The sequence below is a fragment of the Bos indicus x Bos taurus genome, chromosome 7 (genome assembly GCF_003369695.1).
Source record: "Bos indicus x Bos taurus breed Angus x Brahman F1 hybrid chromosome 7, Bos_hybrid_MaternalHap_v2.0, whole genome shotgun sequence".
Classification (NCBI taxonomy): Eukaryota; Metazoa; Chordata; class Mammalia; order Artiodactyla; family Bovidae; genus Bos; species Bos indicus x Bos taurus.
This window is the reverse complement of record NC_040082.1, coordinates 102,440,094-102,456,078: the sequence shown is the minus strand read 5'-3', so window position 1 is coordinate 102,456,078 and position 15,985 is coordinate 102,440,094. Positions and strand designations below refer to the sequence as shown.

The 15,985-nt window shown below is 44.7% G+C and overlaps 1 protein-coding gene and 1 non-coding gene across 2 annotated transcripts; one reads left to right on the top strand and one right to left on the bottom strand.

Moving 5' to 3' along the window:
• Positions 1-53: 53 nt before the first annotated feature.
• LOC113896480 (olfactory receptor 10T2-like) lies at positions 54-12,175 on the top strand. Its single transcript, XM_027548650.1, has 2 exons — positions 54-188; positions 10,983-12,175. Exons 1-2 carry the CDS (start codon positions 54-56, stop codon positions 11,985-11,987), a joined length of 1,140 nt encoding a protein of 379 aa, XP_027404451.1. The 3' UTR covers positions 11,988-12,175.
• Positions 12,176-14,168: 1,993 nt separating this feature from the next.
• TRNAG-CCC lies at positions 14,169-14,243 on the bottom strand. The gene has a single exon. It is a non-coding gene; the product is annotated as a tRNA-Gly (tRNA).
• Between the last annotated feature and the right edge of the window lie 1,742 nt (positions 14,244-15,985).

The window sequence follows — 15,985 nt, the reverse complement described above, 5'->3', positions numbered from 1 at the left end:
TCTGATTATCTCAGGGAATGCTAGGGTGGACACGGGCTGAGCAGGGCGGGGTCATGCAGACAGTTGGCAGGCACCTCTCCATCCTCACCATGGACGTGGCATCTGCCCAGTTCAGAGGGAAGCAAGAGCAAAGACTAGGTTCCTTGCAAGCTGAGACAAGCCTCTCTGGCCCATCCCCAGCCTTCAAGGTGAGATCTGAAAACAAAGTAGGGAAATACATTCCAGACCAACTGAGCATCGAACGTCAACAAGTTCTTTTCTTTCATCTTCTTTTCAATAGTTTCTTTACAGTGTTGAGTTAGTTCCTTGTGTACAGCAATGTGAACCAGCCATAGGTAGATATATATCCGCCCCCCCTTTTTTTTAGATTTCCTTCCCATTTAGGTCACCACAGAGCACTGAGTAGAGTTCTCTGTGCTATAGAGTGGGCTCTCATTTGTTACCTATTTTATGCATGCGTGCCAGGTCACTTTAGTCGTGTCTGACTCTTTGTGACCCCACGGACTGTAGCCCACCAAGCTCCTCTGTCCATGGGATTCTCCAGGCAAGAATACTGGAGTGGGTTGCCATGCCCTCCTCCAGGGGATCTTCCCCACCCAGGGATCAAACCTGTGTCTCTTAACATCTCCTGCATTGGCAGGAGGGTTCTTTACCACTAGTGCCACCTGGAAAGCCCATTTTATACACAGTAGTGTTTATATGTCAGTCCCAGTCTTCCAACTCAACCCATCTCTCCTTCCCCACCCAATGTCCATATACTTGTTCTCCTCATCTGTGTCTCCATTTCTGCTTTGCAAATAGGTTCATCTATACCATTTTTCTAGATTCCACATATATGTTAATACACAATGCTTTTCTTTCTGATATTTCACTCTGTATGACAGTCTGTAGGTACATCTACGTGTCTGCAGGTCCATCTACGTGTCTGCAGATGGCACAATTTCTTTCCTTTTTCATGACCAAGTAATATTCCATTGTATATATGTGCCACATCTTCCCTATCCATTCCTCTGTGGATGGACATCCAGGCTGCCTCCATATCTCGGCTAATCTAAATGGTGCAGCAATAAACACTGAGGTGCATGTATCTTTTGGAATTATGGTTTTCTATGGGTATATGCCCAGAAGTGGGATTTGCTGGGTCATAAGGGCTTCCCTGGTGGCTCAGTAAAGAATCTGCCTGCAATGCGGGAGACCTGGGTTGGATTCCCGGGTTAGGAAGACCCCCCGGAGCGGGGCATGGCAACCCACTCCAGTATTCTTTTGTGGAGAATCCCCATGGACAGAGGAACCTGGTGGGCTACAGTCCATGGGGTTGGAAAGAGTCAGATACAACTGAGTGACTATGAGCGACTAAGCACAGCACATCACGTGGGCTTCCAAGGCAGCTCAGACAGTAAAGAATCTGCCTGCAATGTAGGAGACCCAGGTTAGATCCCCTGGAGAAGGGAATAGATATCCACTCCAGTATTCTTGCCTGGAGAAATCTGTGGACAGAGAAACCTGGTAGCTACAGTCCGTGGGATCACAAAGAGATGGACACGACCGAGCGACTAACACTTTCATTTTCACTTTCATGGTAGTTCTATCAACAAGTCCTTTTCTGACTATCTTATGTAAAATTGCAGCCTGCTCAGACCTCTCAATTACCCCCTAAGTTCTCTGCTTTCTCTTTTTAGAGAATCTCACTTATTTAGTTATCAAGTTTGTTGCTTATTTCCTGATTCACTTCCCTAGAGCCTTTTGTTCCTCCCAAGCTGGGATCTCTGTCTAGTTCCCTGCTATGCCCTCCATGCCAAAAGCAATGCCTGGCAGAGAACTGATGCTCCATGAATGTGTATAGCATGGAAGGTGAGCCTGCAAAACTCACAGCAGCCCTTAAAGCACAGCCTCCGGAGACAGACTCCAGGCTTCAAATCTTGGTACCATCACTGTGAGAATGTGCACAGTGATCCCCTCTATGCTCTGCTTCTCCAGCAGTGCAAAGCCAAGAATAGTAATCCCAGCTATCCTTGCCAGGAGCCTGAGACCAAAGGATTCTTAACATTGTTCAGAGAATCTTAATATTATCTGTGATCTCAGAGGATCAATTTTCACTTTGACAGATGATGCTCAGGGAGAAAGCCAGCTACCCAGGCTCACACTGCTCCCAGTTAGTGAAGGTGCCAGCATTCAAATGCAGTCTTGTCTGATTCCAGAGCTCAATCTTGTTGTCTCAGCACATCACTGTCTTGAACACAAGATTTCTGCTTTATGTAATGGGACTTTTGGTCAGGTAGTGACCTCTCCATCACTGGAGGCATGCAAGTATAAGCTGGCTAATTTAGCTAGAGGAGACTTCTACACTGAGTGCGTATTGAGGGATGTTTCCTTCCCAATTGCCCTCTTTATGAGGCCCAAGAAAAGCTGACATTCCCGGAGAAAGCTTGTGTTAATACCATGAAGGACCCCTTCCTATAGGACAATTACAGCTGGGAGTCCATCAACCTGGTCTTAACTCCTCTCTCTAAAAAGCATCACCTCACTCTGGAACATTTCTCTAATGCTCTTAGATGCCCACACATACTTCCTGTGATATTCCATAAAGGTCCGCCTCATGGCTTGTCCAGGATAAAGAATCCGCCTGCCAATGCAGGAGACACGAGACACAGGTTTGATGCAACAGACAAGGTTTGATGCCTGGGTCAGGAAGATACCCTGGAGGAGGAAATGGTAACCCACTCCAGCCTGGAACATTCCATGGACAGAGGAGCCTGGTGGGCTACAGTCCACAGGGTCACAAAAAGTAGGACATGACTGAGGGACTGAGTATACAGGGTTTGCTAGGGAGCCAAGTCACCTACTTATTTGCAGTTTTTACTAGACGTTTTCTCCTCAGATCGTATATTGAAAATATTCATCACAAATGGTGTTAGCATATTTTGCATTCCAAAGGGAACCTCGTTATCTCTACCCTTGTGTGTTAGTTGCTTAATCGTGTCCAACTCTTTGTGACCCCATAGATTGTATCTCGCCAGGCTCCTCTGTCCATGGACTTCTTCAGGCAAGAGTACTGGAGTGGGTTGCCATTCCCTTCTCCAGGGGATCTTCCCAACCTAGGGATAGAATTCCTGCATTGCAGGCAGATTCCTTACCATCTGAGCTTTGTGTTTCAAAGGGAACCTCTTTATCTCTACCCTTAGCTCCTTTTTTTCTGAACCAGATTGATTAAACTTCTTTAAGAACAATAAAAATACTTACCCAGAGGAAAAAGAATCCCTCCAAAAAATTTTATTTCTTCTATTTACAAAAATCCCCACTTGATGCAGAAAAATTGGGACATACAAAAAAGAATGGAAAACACATGCATTTGTAGTAAGTCAATTGGGATCCAAATGTTTTGTTTTCCATTTCTCAGCAAACACATATATGAAAATTCTTCTCTTGTCATCAATTATTCTCAAATATGTGACTTTAATGATAGTCCATCTTCTCGTCTATTAAAGTTTTAGCTTTCCCCCCTCCCCTTAATGATTTGTAAGGGCATTTTATTGAACACTTAGGTTGTTCTTTCTCTTTTTTTTTTTAAACTTTAAATAATGCTACTATGTGGAGAAGCCAATGGCACCCCACTCTACTACTCTTGCCTGGAAAATCCCATGGACGGAGGAGCCTGGTAGGCTGAAGTCCATGGGGTCGTTAAGAGTCGGACACGACTGAGCGACTTCACTTTCCCTTTTCACTTTCATGCATTGGAGAAGGAAACGGCAACCCACTCCAGTATTCTTGCCTGGAGAATCCCAGGGATGGTGGAGCCTGGTGGGCTGCCGTCTATGGGGTCGCACAGAGTCGGACACGACTGAAGCGACTTAGCAGTAGCAGCAATGCTACTATGAACATTCTTGTACCTGGAAGTCAAAGAATTTCTTTTTTAAAAAAAACATTCATTTGTTTGGCTGTGCTGGGTCTTAGTTACAGGACACAGGATCTGTGATCTCTGTTGTGGAATGTGGAATCCTTAGTTGAGGCACGTGGGATCTAGTTGTCTGACCAAGAATAGAACCTGGGCCCCCTGCATTGGAAGCGAGGAGTTTTACCCACTGGACCACCAGGGAAGTCCCAGGTAATTTTTTCTTTTATTTAAATTATATGTTTGTTTATTTATTTTTGGGCTCTGCTGGGTCTTCATTGCTGTGCACAGGCTTTTCTCTAGTGTGGCAAGTGGGGGCTACTCTCTAGATGCAGGGTGGAGCCTCTAGGACGCCTGGGCTTCAATAATTGTGGTAAGTGGGCTTAGTTACTCTGTGACATGTGGGATCTCCCCAGACCAGGGATGGAACCCAAGTGCACTGTACTGACAGGCAATTCTTAACCACTGGACCACCAGGGAAATTCCCCAGATAATTTGTTTTTGAGAAAATATTTAGAAGGAGAATTATAGAACCGAAATAAGATTTCAGATATATAAACAAATTGTATTCTCCTGCAACCAACAACGCAAAGAGGTAGAGGGCCTAGTTTTACTCACACTCATTAGCACCTGCCTCTCATTTTCTTCTTCAGTCTTTGCCAATTTGATAATTTAAAAAAAATGCTATTTAGGTCTTCTGCCCATTTTTTGAGTGGATTGTTTGTTTTTCCTGATATTGAGCTGTATGAGCTGTTTGTATATTTTGGAAATAAAGCTCTTGTCAGTTTCATCGTTTGCAAATATTTTCTCCCATTCTACAGGTTGTCTTTTTGTTTATGATTTCTTTTGCTGTGCAAAAGAGGAACTGAAGAGTTTCTAGAGTCACAGCCTTTTCTAGTTTGTTATTTGCCTATATATTTGTTTCAATTTAACAATGTTTTGTGATATTCAGAAATTACACTTTTTTAGTGGTCATAATCCAATTACTTTTTTCCTCTGTGAAGTCTTCCAGGTAATTGAATTTCTACAAGTCTCACTATATAAGGGCCCTGATGTTCTTTCTGATTTAGTTTAATTTGCAATAAAGGAGCCTTTTTCAGACGTATGCTCTGGGTATCTCTTCCAGTGTACCTTTTCTTAGATTTAGATTTCCCCTGATTCCCCATCCCTGCACAGCACAGCATGTGGGATCTTATTCCACAGATCAAGGGATTGAACTGGAGTCCCTGAATTGGCGGAGGCTAGACTGCCAGGGAAGTCCCCCTAGATCTAGATTTCTTAAGTGGAGTCTGAGATTCTTAAGTTGGAATTTCATTTTGCTTTAGTTTTTGAAGATTTCAAGTCAGGCTTTGCTTTTTTTTTTTTTTTTTTTTTTAATAGTGTGAATTCCTCAGAGGACCTCATTGGAATTTTCCTAAGTTGAATATTCTTTTAGTTTTATTTATGCTGGATCAGGAGTTGGCAAACTATAGCGTGCATGTGTCCTTGAGTGCTCAGTCATGTCTGACTTTGCAACCCTGTGGACTGTAGCCCACCAGGCTCCTCTGTCCAAGGAATTTTCCAGGGAAGAATACTGGAGGGGGTTGCCATTTCTACTCCAGGGGATCTTCCTGACCCAGTGATCGAACTCCTATCTGCTGTGTCTCCTGCAGGTGGATTCTTTACCACTGAGCCACCTGGGACACCCAGCAAACTATAGTCAGAGGGCCAAATCTGGCCCCCTGTCTGTTTTTGTAAATAAAGTTTTACTTAAACATTCAGGGACACTCGTGTATACATTGTCCATGGCTGCTTTTATACTAGATGGGCAGAGTTGAGCAGTCATGACAGAGATTGTACAACCCAAATGGCCTAAAATATTCACTCTCTGGTCCTTTACAGAAAACGTTTGCACCCCTGTGCTTGATCAATATGACTGCCTGGTTCCTGGTTTTCCTTTCTTCATGAAAAATGGGCAACCATTTCTTACTGTCTTTTGCACCTATTAAGTTCTTCGATGGTCCTGACTAGTCTTTTCTTTATGAACAGAATGTCTTTGGACGCGATCAAGCACATTTTTGTTGCTTTTCTCTACTTATATATCTTTAGAACTAGAATTTAAAATGCATTTTTCACAAATTAAAATTTCAACAAACTTCTAAAACCTTTAAAGAATCATTCTCAATTTCTCTTGACCAATTGCTGCAGATGAGTAATTTCGGTGGCGCAGCTATTTCTTCTCTTCTAAGAGTCACTGAAATGGCAACCCACTCCAGTATTCTTGCCTGGAGAATTCCATGGACAGAGGAGCCTGGCAGGTGAAAGTCCGTGTCGCAGAGTAGGACACGACTGAGCAACTTTCACTTCACTTCACTTCGAGGGTCACTGGCTTGCAGGTTACCCCAAGTGCCACTAGATGGCGAATAAATCAGCCCTCATCTCTCCAGGACTCCCAGTCATGGGAGTCTTTTGAGTTGGTGTTTTGAAATGTGCTTCCCTCCAAACGAATTAACTCTTGATAAGTAGGGAAGGATTACATTAGGACCATTTTCCAAATGAGTGCAAAATACTCAGAAACATTCCAATATAGATTATATGCATTTTCTGGGCTTGCAAGTTAATTGATTATAAAATAATAAAACTATCACCAATCCAGTATTTAAATTTTTTTCTATTTATTTATGGCAGTGTTGAGTTTTCATTGCTACACTTGGGCTTTCCCTAGTTGCCGCGAGCAGGGGCTACTCTCCAGCTGCAGTGCGTGGGCTTCCCTTGGTGGTGGCTTCTCTTGTTTCAGAGCACAGGCTTTAGGGCATGCAGGCTTCAGTAGTTGTAGTACACAGGCTTAGTTGCCTCATGGCATGTGGAATCCTTCCAGACTAGGGAGAAGGAAATGGCACCCCACTCCAGTACTCTTGCCTGGAAAATCCCATGGACAGAGGAGCCTGGTAGGCTGCAGTCCCTGGGGTCGTGAAGAGTTGAACCCGACTGGGCGACTTGACTTTCACTTTTCACTTTCATGCATTGGAAAAGGAAATGGCAACCCACTCCAGTGTTCTTGCCTGGAGAGTCCCAGGGACGGAGGAGCCTGGTGGGCTGCGGTCTATGGGGTCGCACAGAGTCGGACACGACTGAAGCGACTTAGCAGCAGCAGCAGCAGCAGTGCACAGGCTTAGTTGCCTCATGGCATGTGGAATCCTTCCAGACTAGGGATCGAGCCTGTGTTCCCTGCATTGGCAGGCAAATTCTTAACCACTGGACCACTAGGGAAATCCCAGGAGTTTTACTAATGCTTCATTATTTGAATTAAAATGGTTAAAAATTTTACAGGAATTCCCTGGCTATTTAGTGGTTAGGACTCTGTACTTCCATTACAGGGGACATGGGTTTGATTCCTGGTCCAGGAACTAAGATCCTGAATGCTGTGAAGCACGGCAAAAGAAAAGAAAAAAGTCAATAATTTCAGAATTATTTTCCATTTAATTAACACAGAAGTATTTATTAGCACAAGGCCTGGATCCAAAATACTGTTAGGTGGCCCATGAAATTATGTAAATTTCTAAGATCAGAAGAAATAAATAAGCTCTTAGGGTGAGAATTATATTTATCTTTATATCAATACAGTCCTAAAAATGTAAAAATTTTGAGTTTTTATAAAATTTAAATAAATTAAAAGGTTGGTTTTATTTCATTTGATAAATGAAATTTTATTTAAATAAAAATTAGAAATAAAATTTACTTAAAAATAAAAAACAATTTTTTTTCTTTGGCTATTTCTCATGGCTTGCAGAATCTTAGTTCTTCAACTAGGGATCGAACCTGGGTCTCTTGCAATGGAATCAAGGACTCCTAACCATTGGGCAGCCAGGGAATTCCTCCCCTATTTTAAAAAATAATTTTCAGGAATTCCCTAGTAGTCCAGTGGTTAGAACTTGATGCTTTTACTGCTGAAGGCCCCGGATTCAATCCCTGGTTGAGGAACTAGGATCCCACAAGCCTCGAGGCTTGGCCAACCCCACCCCCCCAAACAAACAAAACCCCCAAAGAGCAATTTTTATGGAGGAAGGCAAAAATGCCTAGGGACCGTGGAAGACTTTATATAGCCTTGGGTATCAAATTTTCTAAAAGTATTACTTTGTTCATTTCAGATATCAATGTTACAGGCTTTGCCTTTCTTGGGTATCCTTTTCACACGGATAGTAGAGGATTCTGTAAATTCCTAGCCCACATCCCCTTGGCCACAATTTCCTGTCTTACCTGTCAGACTGAATTCCCTGTACATGTGGCAGGTGTGGAAGTTCTGGGAGATTAATGCCTCCTGGTAGAAATTCTTGAGCAAGATGATTGGGGATTGGTGGATAAACAGCCCAGTTCCCTCACTACCCCTCAAGGACCTCCAGGTAGGATTGAATTGTAGTAATGCTCCTGAAGAAAGTCACTGGCCTCCTGGCTCTACAAGGATTGAGGCACAGACCACTGCAATCACTGACCTTCAACACATCCTGAAAGGAGTTCAGGGTAGGGATCAAGAATGAAAGTCTTCGTGTTCTGGGAAAACAGGCAGAACAGCTCTTCAGATAATTAGATTTTCAGGAGAGATTTTTGTGAGCCCAATTTATTGCATCACTGACTCAATGGACATGAATTTGAACAAACTCTGGGAGATAGTGAAGGACAGGGGAGCTTGGTTTGCTGCAGTCCATGGGGTCACAGAGTCATATACGACTTAGTGACTGAACAACAACAGAGTTTCCTGTATCTTCCCAAAGTTAGAAAAGCACTAAAATCAATAAGATATCTGCTCCTTGTGACTAGCAGCAACCTTCTACTGAGGTGCATGCTTGATTGCACTTCCCCCTTCTCCAAAATTGGACTCCCCTGCACTCCACTGCACCTCCCACCCCCACCCCCACTTCCAAGCAGTTGCTCAGAGCTCTCTGAGAGGCTGTCTCCTAAGCTTTGAAGTGTTAGTCACTCAGTCATGTCTGACTCTTTGAAACTCCATGGACTATAGCCTGCCAGGCTCTTCTGTTCATGGAACTCTCCAGGCAAGAATACTGGAGTGAGTAGCCATTCCCTTTTGCAGGGGATCTTACCCACTCAGGGATCGAACCTGGGTCTCCCGCATTGCAGGCGGATTCTTTACTGTCTGAGCCACCAGGGCAGCTTTCTCTCAAGCTTTAGTGCTCAGTAAGTCCCCAACTTAACTGAAACTAACAGCTCTCATGTTGTGTGTTTTCATTTCAGTCAACATCTTGATAATGCACCTTTTATGGTCTGTCTCCCTTCACCATTCCACCACCCAAGTCTTTGGAGATAAATTACTTGCTTTTGAATCCTTGCCTCAGATAAATTACTTGCTTTTGAATCCTTGCCTCAGGATCTGTTTCTAGGGGAATTCAGACTAACACCCTGAAGTTCTTACCCCCTCTCCCTGCCCCAGATATTGTAATTTACTCCTTATAAGGTTCTTGTGATTTTCTTTTTTAAATTTTTTTGATCAAGAACTTTTTTTATTTTATTAAAAAAAATTCCCCCCCCCCCCCCTAGTTTTTGGCCATGTGTGGCATTCGGGATCTAATTGTTTGATAAGGGATCAAATCCATGCTTCAGTGGAAGCATGATGTTTTCATCACTGGACAGACAGGGATGTCCCTCTTTTCTTTTCTTTTTTTAATTGAAATATATTTGACTGTGTAATTTTAAGGTGTATCCTATATTGATATATTGTAAATATAATTACCATTGTAGCCAGGCTTCCTAGGTGGCCCTAGTGGTAAAGAACCTGCCTGCCAATGCAGGACATGTAAGAGATGTGGGTTCGACCTTGAGGTTGGGAAGATCCCTTGGAGAAGGAAATGGTAAACCTCTCCAGTATTCTTGCCTGAGGAATCCCATGGACTGAGCAACCTGCAGGGCTGCAGTCCACAGGGTTGCAAAGGGCTGGACATTACTGAAGCGACTTGGCACAGATGCACCATTGTAGCCATTAGCAGCATCTCTTATCATGTCACATAATTATCATTGCTTTTTTATGGTGGGAATAATTAAGATCTAAGCTTCCCTGCCAATGCAGGAGACCTGGGTTCAATCCCTGGGTTGGGAAGTTTCCCTGGAGAAGGAAGTGACAACCCACTGCAGTATTCTTGCCTGGGAAATCCCATGGACAGAGGAACCTGGAGGGCTACACTCCAAAGAGTCACAAAAGAGTCAGACACGACTTCGAAACTGAACAACAATTAAGATCTAGTCTCTTAGCAACTTCGATGTTTATAATATAAACTGGTCTATATTCACTATGCCATGCATTAGATCTCTAGGACTTATTTCCTGATAGTTGCAAGTTTGTATACTTAAACATCATCTCTCCAATTCCCCACCCACCTCCCAGCCCCTGGTAATGACCATTTTACTATTTATCCCTAACTCCCACCTATATATATATGTATTTTTTTTTAAAGTTTGACTTTTATGTTCTACAAATAAGTGAGGTCATACAGTGTTTTTCTTTCTCTATCTGATATCACACTTAGCATTATGTCCTCAAAGTCCATTCATATTGTCAAATGGCAACATTTCCTTCTTTCTCATCTCTGAATCATATTCCGATGTGTATATATACCAGTCTTCCTTTTTCATTCATCTGTTAATGGGCACCCAAGTTATTTCCACACCTATGATTTTCTTGTCTATTGTAGAGCTGCTAGATGTGTGATATTAGGAAAACCATGACCTCGTTTCTTGTTTATTTATTTTTACTATTTATTTTTTTGACTGCATTGGATCTTAGTTGCAGCATGTGGGATCTTCGTTGCTGTGTGGGGGCTCTGTAGTTGCTGTCTGCCGGCTCTGTAGTTGTGTCGCTGGGACTCCAGAGTTCTGGGGCTCAGAAGTTGCCTTGCACCACTTATGGGCTTAGCTGCTGCCCAGCATATGGGATCTTATTTTCCCAACCAGTGATGACAACTGTGTCCCCTACATTGCAAGGCGGATTCTTAACTACTGGACTACCAGGGTGGTCCCACAATGGCCTCATTTCTGTCCCTATTCCCTTTTTTTTTTTTTTTTGTAAAACAGGGATGATTATCCTTTCTCACTGGCACATGATGTTTAGTGGAGCCTTACTGTATTGTCCTATTCCATTTCCTCTGCTTTCTCCTCCCAGGTTCCTGAGAAGCAGCAGGAAAATGCCACCTGGCTGGTGACAGAGTTTTTGCTGGTGGGTTTCTCCAACCTCCCAGACCTGAGGACCACCCTCTTTGCACTGTTCTTCCTCACATACCTGGTTACCCTCAGCGGCAACGTCACCATCATCACCGTCATCCATGCGGACCGGACCCTGCACACGCCCATGTACCGCTTCCTGGCGGCGCTGTCCCTCTCCGAGACCTGCTACACGCTGGTCACCATCCCCAACATGCTGGCTCGTCTGTGGATGGAGAACCAGGCCATCTCCATCTCTGGCTGTCGGGCTCAGATGTTCTTCTTCCTGGGCCTGGGATGCAGTCACTGCTTCCTCCTCACTCTGATGGGTTACGACCGCTACGTGGCCATCTGCCACCCTCTGCGCTACTCGGTGATCATGAGACCCACAGTTTGCCTCTGTCTGGGAGCCCTGGTTTTCTGCTCCGGCTTCTCGGTGGCCTCCATCGAGACGAGCCTCATCTTCTCCTCGCGCTTCTGCCGCAGCAACCGGGTGGAGCACTTCTTCTGCGACATCGCCCCCGTCCTGAAGCTCAGTTGCGCGGAAAGTGCCAGCAAAGCGCTGGCCATCTTCTTCCTGAGTATCCTCGTGGTACTAATCTCCTTCCTCCTTATCCTTCTCTCCTACGCCTTCATCGTGGCCGCCCTCCTGAGGATCCCCTCGGCCGCTGGCCGGAGCAAAGCCTTCTCCACCTGCGCTGCCCACCTCACCGTGGTCATCGTGCATTTTGGCTGCGCCTCCATCATCTACCTGAGGCCCGAGTCCGGAGGGAACCCAGACCAGGACCGCCTGGTGGCTGTGTTCTACACGGTGGTGACGCCGCTGCTGAACCCGGTGGTGTACACTTTGCGCAATAAGGAGGTGAGGTTGGCTCTGAGGAGGATCCTGGCCCGAAGCCACGTAATTTTAAAATAAACACTCCCTGGGACTTTCTGGTGATCCAGTGGCTAAGCCGCAGCACTCCCAATTCAGAGGCCCCGGGTTCCATCCCTGGTCAGCGAGCTAGATCCCACATGTCAGCAACTAAGAATTCATTTTGAGCTGTGGTGCGGGAGAAGACTCTTAAGAGTCCCTTGGACAGGAAGAAGATCAAACCAGTCAATCCTAAAGGAAATCAACCCTGAATATTCCATTGGAAGGACTGATACTGAAGCTTCAGCTTGAGTACTTTGACCACTTGATGCAAATAGATGACTCACTGGAAAACCTGATACTAGGAAAGATTGAAGGCAGGAGGAGAAGGGGACAACAGAGGGTGAGATGGTTGGATGGCATCACCAACTCAAGGGACATGAGTTTCAGCAAGCTCCAGGAGATGGTGGAGGACAGGGAAGCTTGCTGTGCTGCAGTCCATGGCATCACTGAGAGTGACTGAACAACAGCAACAACAATAAGCAAAAAAAAAAAAAAAAAATACTGCATGCTGCAACTAAAGACCTGGTACCACCAAAAAAAATTAAAAAAAAAGAAAAAAAAAAACAAACAAAACCCCCCCACAAAACACTCTCTCTACGTTTCCCCTTTAGCTTTTTCATGAACACGTGCCCCACCAGATACTCAGTTTCTCTGCCACTCAACTCCCCAAACCGGAAAACAGGTTACTCCCATAACCTTAAATGAAATAGTCTAGGTGAGGCAATTCACAAACAGTGCCTGGGACCCAGCAGAAACTCCATAAAAGCTGCCTTTTCCCTTCATCTTCAATTACAATTTAAAAAGTTGTGATATGAGAGGCAGGCAGTATTAGCAAGAGGAGGGTTTCTTTGTCTTGTAAAAATGTTGGTGCTGAAAGATCTGAAGGCACTTTTGTAGCCAGGCAGAACCGGAAGGACTAGTGCCACTCTACTCCGTGTCGGACAACAAGCACACCCTCCTTCTCAGATGCAGAACATCCCCTCTGAGGTCATAGCTTAATGAGTCATCTGTTCACAGCATCCTGTCCGAACTGTCCTTTGAACTCCAGACTGGTTTCTTGTGGCTGGTGACTCAGACTTGAAAAAAAAAGACAAAAATTTCCAATCTACATGCAAAATAAATGTTAAAGTCACAGTGAACCCAAAACCTCAGTGGAAACACACAGAAGTCACTGAATTTAGCAATTCAAATGTTTAGTTAAGCAGGACTTGTGAAGACTCCTACATTGCTATGAGTAAGGTCTTTGTCCCTGGCCCTTGGCTCTGTTCTCTGGGAGGCTCCTTGCAGCCCTCTGTTCCCCATCGCTACTTCTGAAGCTTTCTCATTCCATTTCCTACTGGGATGGTTTTAAGGGCCTCATGGCATAACCCTGGGGCATTGTTTTCTTTTTTTGACCTCACCTTGAGTCTTGCAGGCTCTTAGTTTCTGGGGCCCACAGTGAAAACCACAAGTCCTAGGACTGCCAGGAAACTCCCCAGGGAGTGTACCAGAGAGTCATGATCCTTTGAAGGCCAAGTTCATAATTTCTCTCAAAAATGTAGTAGGTGTCTGGTCTTTTTATCTTCAGGCAGCTCCACGTGCAAGTAATGACAAAGATTTCCCCTGATACAGCTCTTTTGTTTTTCCTTTTCATTTTTTAGACTGTGGCAAAAATACTTACAACATAAAACTGACTATCTTAACTACCCTTATTTATTTATTTAAAAATTGTTTATTTACTTGCCTGCATTAGGTCTTAGTCCTGGCATGTGAGATATATATTTTTTAATATTTATTTATTTGACTGTGCCAGGTCTTAGTCATAGCATATGGGATCTAGTTTCCTGACCAGGGATTGAACCCGGGCCCCTCTGAATTGGGAGCTCAGAGTCTTATCCATTGGCCCACCAGGGAAGTCCCTGCATGTGAGATCTTTAGTTGCAGCATGCACGATCTTTTTAAACTGCAGCAGGTGGGAACTTCCCAGGTGGTGTAGCTGGTAAAGAATCTACCTGCCAATGCAGGAGACACTAGTTTGATCTCTGGGTAGGGAAGATCCCCTGGAGTAGGAAATGGCAACCTACTCTTGTATTCCAGCCTGAAAAATTCCATGGACAGAGGAGACTGGCAGGCTACAATCCATGGGGTCCGAAAGAGTTGAACACAACTGAGCATGCCTGCACACACATATGCGGGATCTAGTTCCCTGACCAGGGATTGAACCTGGGCCCTCTCTGCATTGGGAGTGCAGAGTCTTAGCCACTGGACCACTAGGGAAGTCCCCATCTTAACTAATTTTATTTTATTTTATTTTTTTTAACTAATTTTAAATGTATGGTATGTGCTAAGTCGCTTCAGTTGTGTTCAACTCTTTGCAACCTTATGGACTGTAGTCTGCCAGGCTTCTCTGTCCAAAGGATTCTCCAGGCAAAAATACTGGAGTGGGTTGCCATACGCTCCTTCGGAGGATCTTCCCAGTCCAGGGATTAAACCTATATCTCTTACATCTCCTGCATTGGCAGGTGGGTTCTTTACCACTAGTGCCACCTGGGTAGCTCAGTGGTATTAAATCCTTTTAGAATGTTTTGCCACCATCCCCACCATCCATCTCCAGAGATCCTCATGTCATAAAACTGAAATTCTGTCTCCATGAAACACTAACACCTCATTCCTCCTTGGCCCCCTGCCCCAGCTCTTGGCAACCAACATTCTACCATCTTTTCTTTATGGATCTGACTACTCTAAATTGCTCATAGAACTGGAATGATGCAGTAATATTTGCCTTTCTGTGACAGTTATTTCACTGAGCATCATGTCCTCGAGGTTCACCCATCTGCTGTAGTTCTTAAGTGGCACATGGGACCTTCCTCTGTCTTCACTGTGGCATGTGGGATCTAGTCCCCTGACTAGGAATCAAACCTGGGCACCCTGTATTGGGAGCACAGAGTCTTAGCTACTGGACCACCAGAGATATCTCAAGACCACATATTTCTCACTCTTGAAGTCAAGGAGAACTTCTTGACTAGAAAACTCCTTGCTGGTCAAAAGTCTACCCGTAGGCCTCTTTGCTGGAGTTTATCTCGACTAAGAAGTGCTTGTGTGCACATGGGAGGACCTGAGATACATCAAATACAGACTCAGATCCAGGCAAATCAGTGAAAGAAATGCCTCATAAAAGTGATTCAAATCCCCTGACTCTCTTTCTGAGTCCGCCCATGTGTCTACTCACACGTACTGTATTCTTTTTCTTCCCAATAAGCACTTCACTTGTTTAACTACTTTCTGTCTCTGTGGGAAGACAGAAAGTCTTTCTGTCTTTTGTGCAAAGTTGAAGGGCCAGGGCCTGTGTCACTAACCACTGGTCTAGTGGCTGAGATTCAGCGCTCTCACTGTTGCAGCCCAAACTTAATCTGTGGCTGGGGACTGAAACCCTGCTTCAAGCTGCTGCTGGCTTGAGGTCACCTGAGATCAGTTAGACCTTGGCATTCTCTCAAGGATGTGGAGAAATGGTCCGTTTCTTGCTATAACTGCCCCTTCAGGGCCCTTTGTATCGCTGCTTCTCTGTGAGCCCCCAAGTCACCACAATCAGCCAATTTAAACTGTAGTCTGCATGGAGAGAGAATACCTTCATGTTATTAGAGCCCCTTCTACCTTTGCATGCCTCAGAACATGCATGCATGCTCAGTTGCTCAGTTGTGTCTGACTCTGCAACCCCATGGACTGTAGCCCGCCAGGTTCCTCTGTCCATGGGATTCTGCAGGCAAGAATACTGGAGAGGCTTGCCATTTCCTCCTCCAGGGAATCGTTCCAACCCAGGGATCAAACCTTCATCTCCTGCATTGCCGGTGGATTCTTTACCATCTTCAGTTCAGTTCAGTTCAGTCACTTAGTTGTGTCTGACTCTTTGCAACCCCATGAACTGCAGCACGCCAGGACTCCCTGCCCATCACCAACTCCCAGAGTTTACTCAAACTCATGTCCATTGAGTTGGTGATGCCATCCAACCACCTCATCCTCTG

Coding starts and splice junctions, on each gene's coding strand:
- LOC113896480 (XM_027548650.1), top strand. CDS start 54: ATGCAGACAGTTGGCAGGCACCTCTCCATCCTCACCATGGACGTGGCA. Junction 189..10,982: donor GCCCATCCCCAGCCTTCAAG/GTGAGATCTGAA, acceptor CATGATGTTTAG/TGGAGCCTTACTGTATTGTC.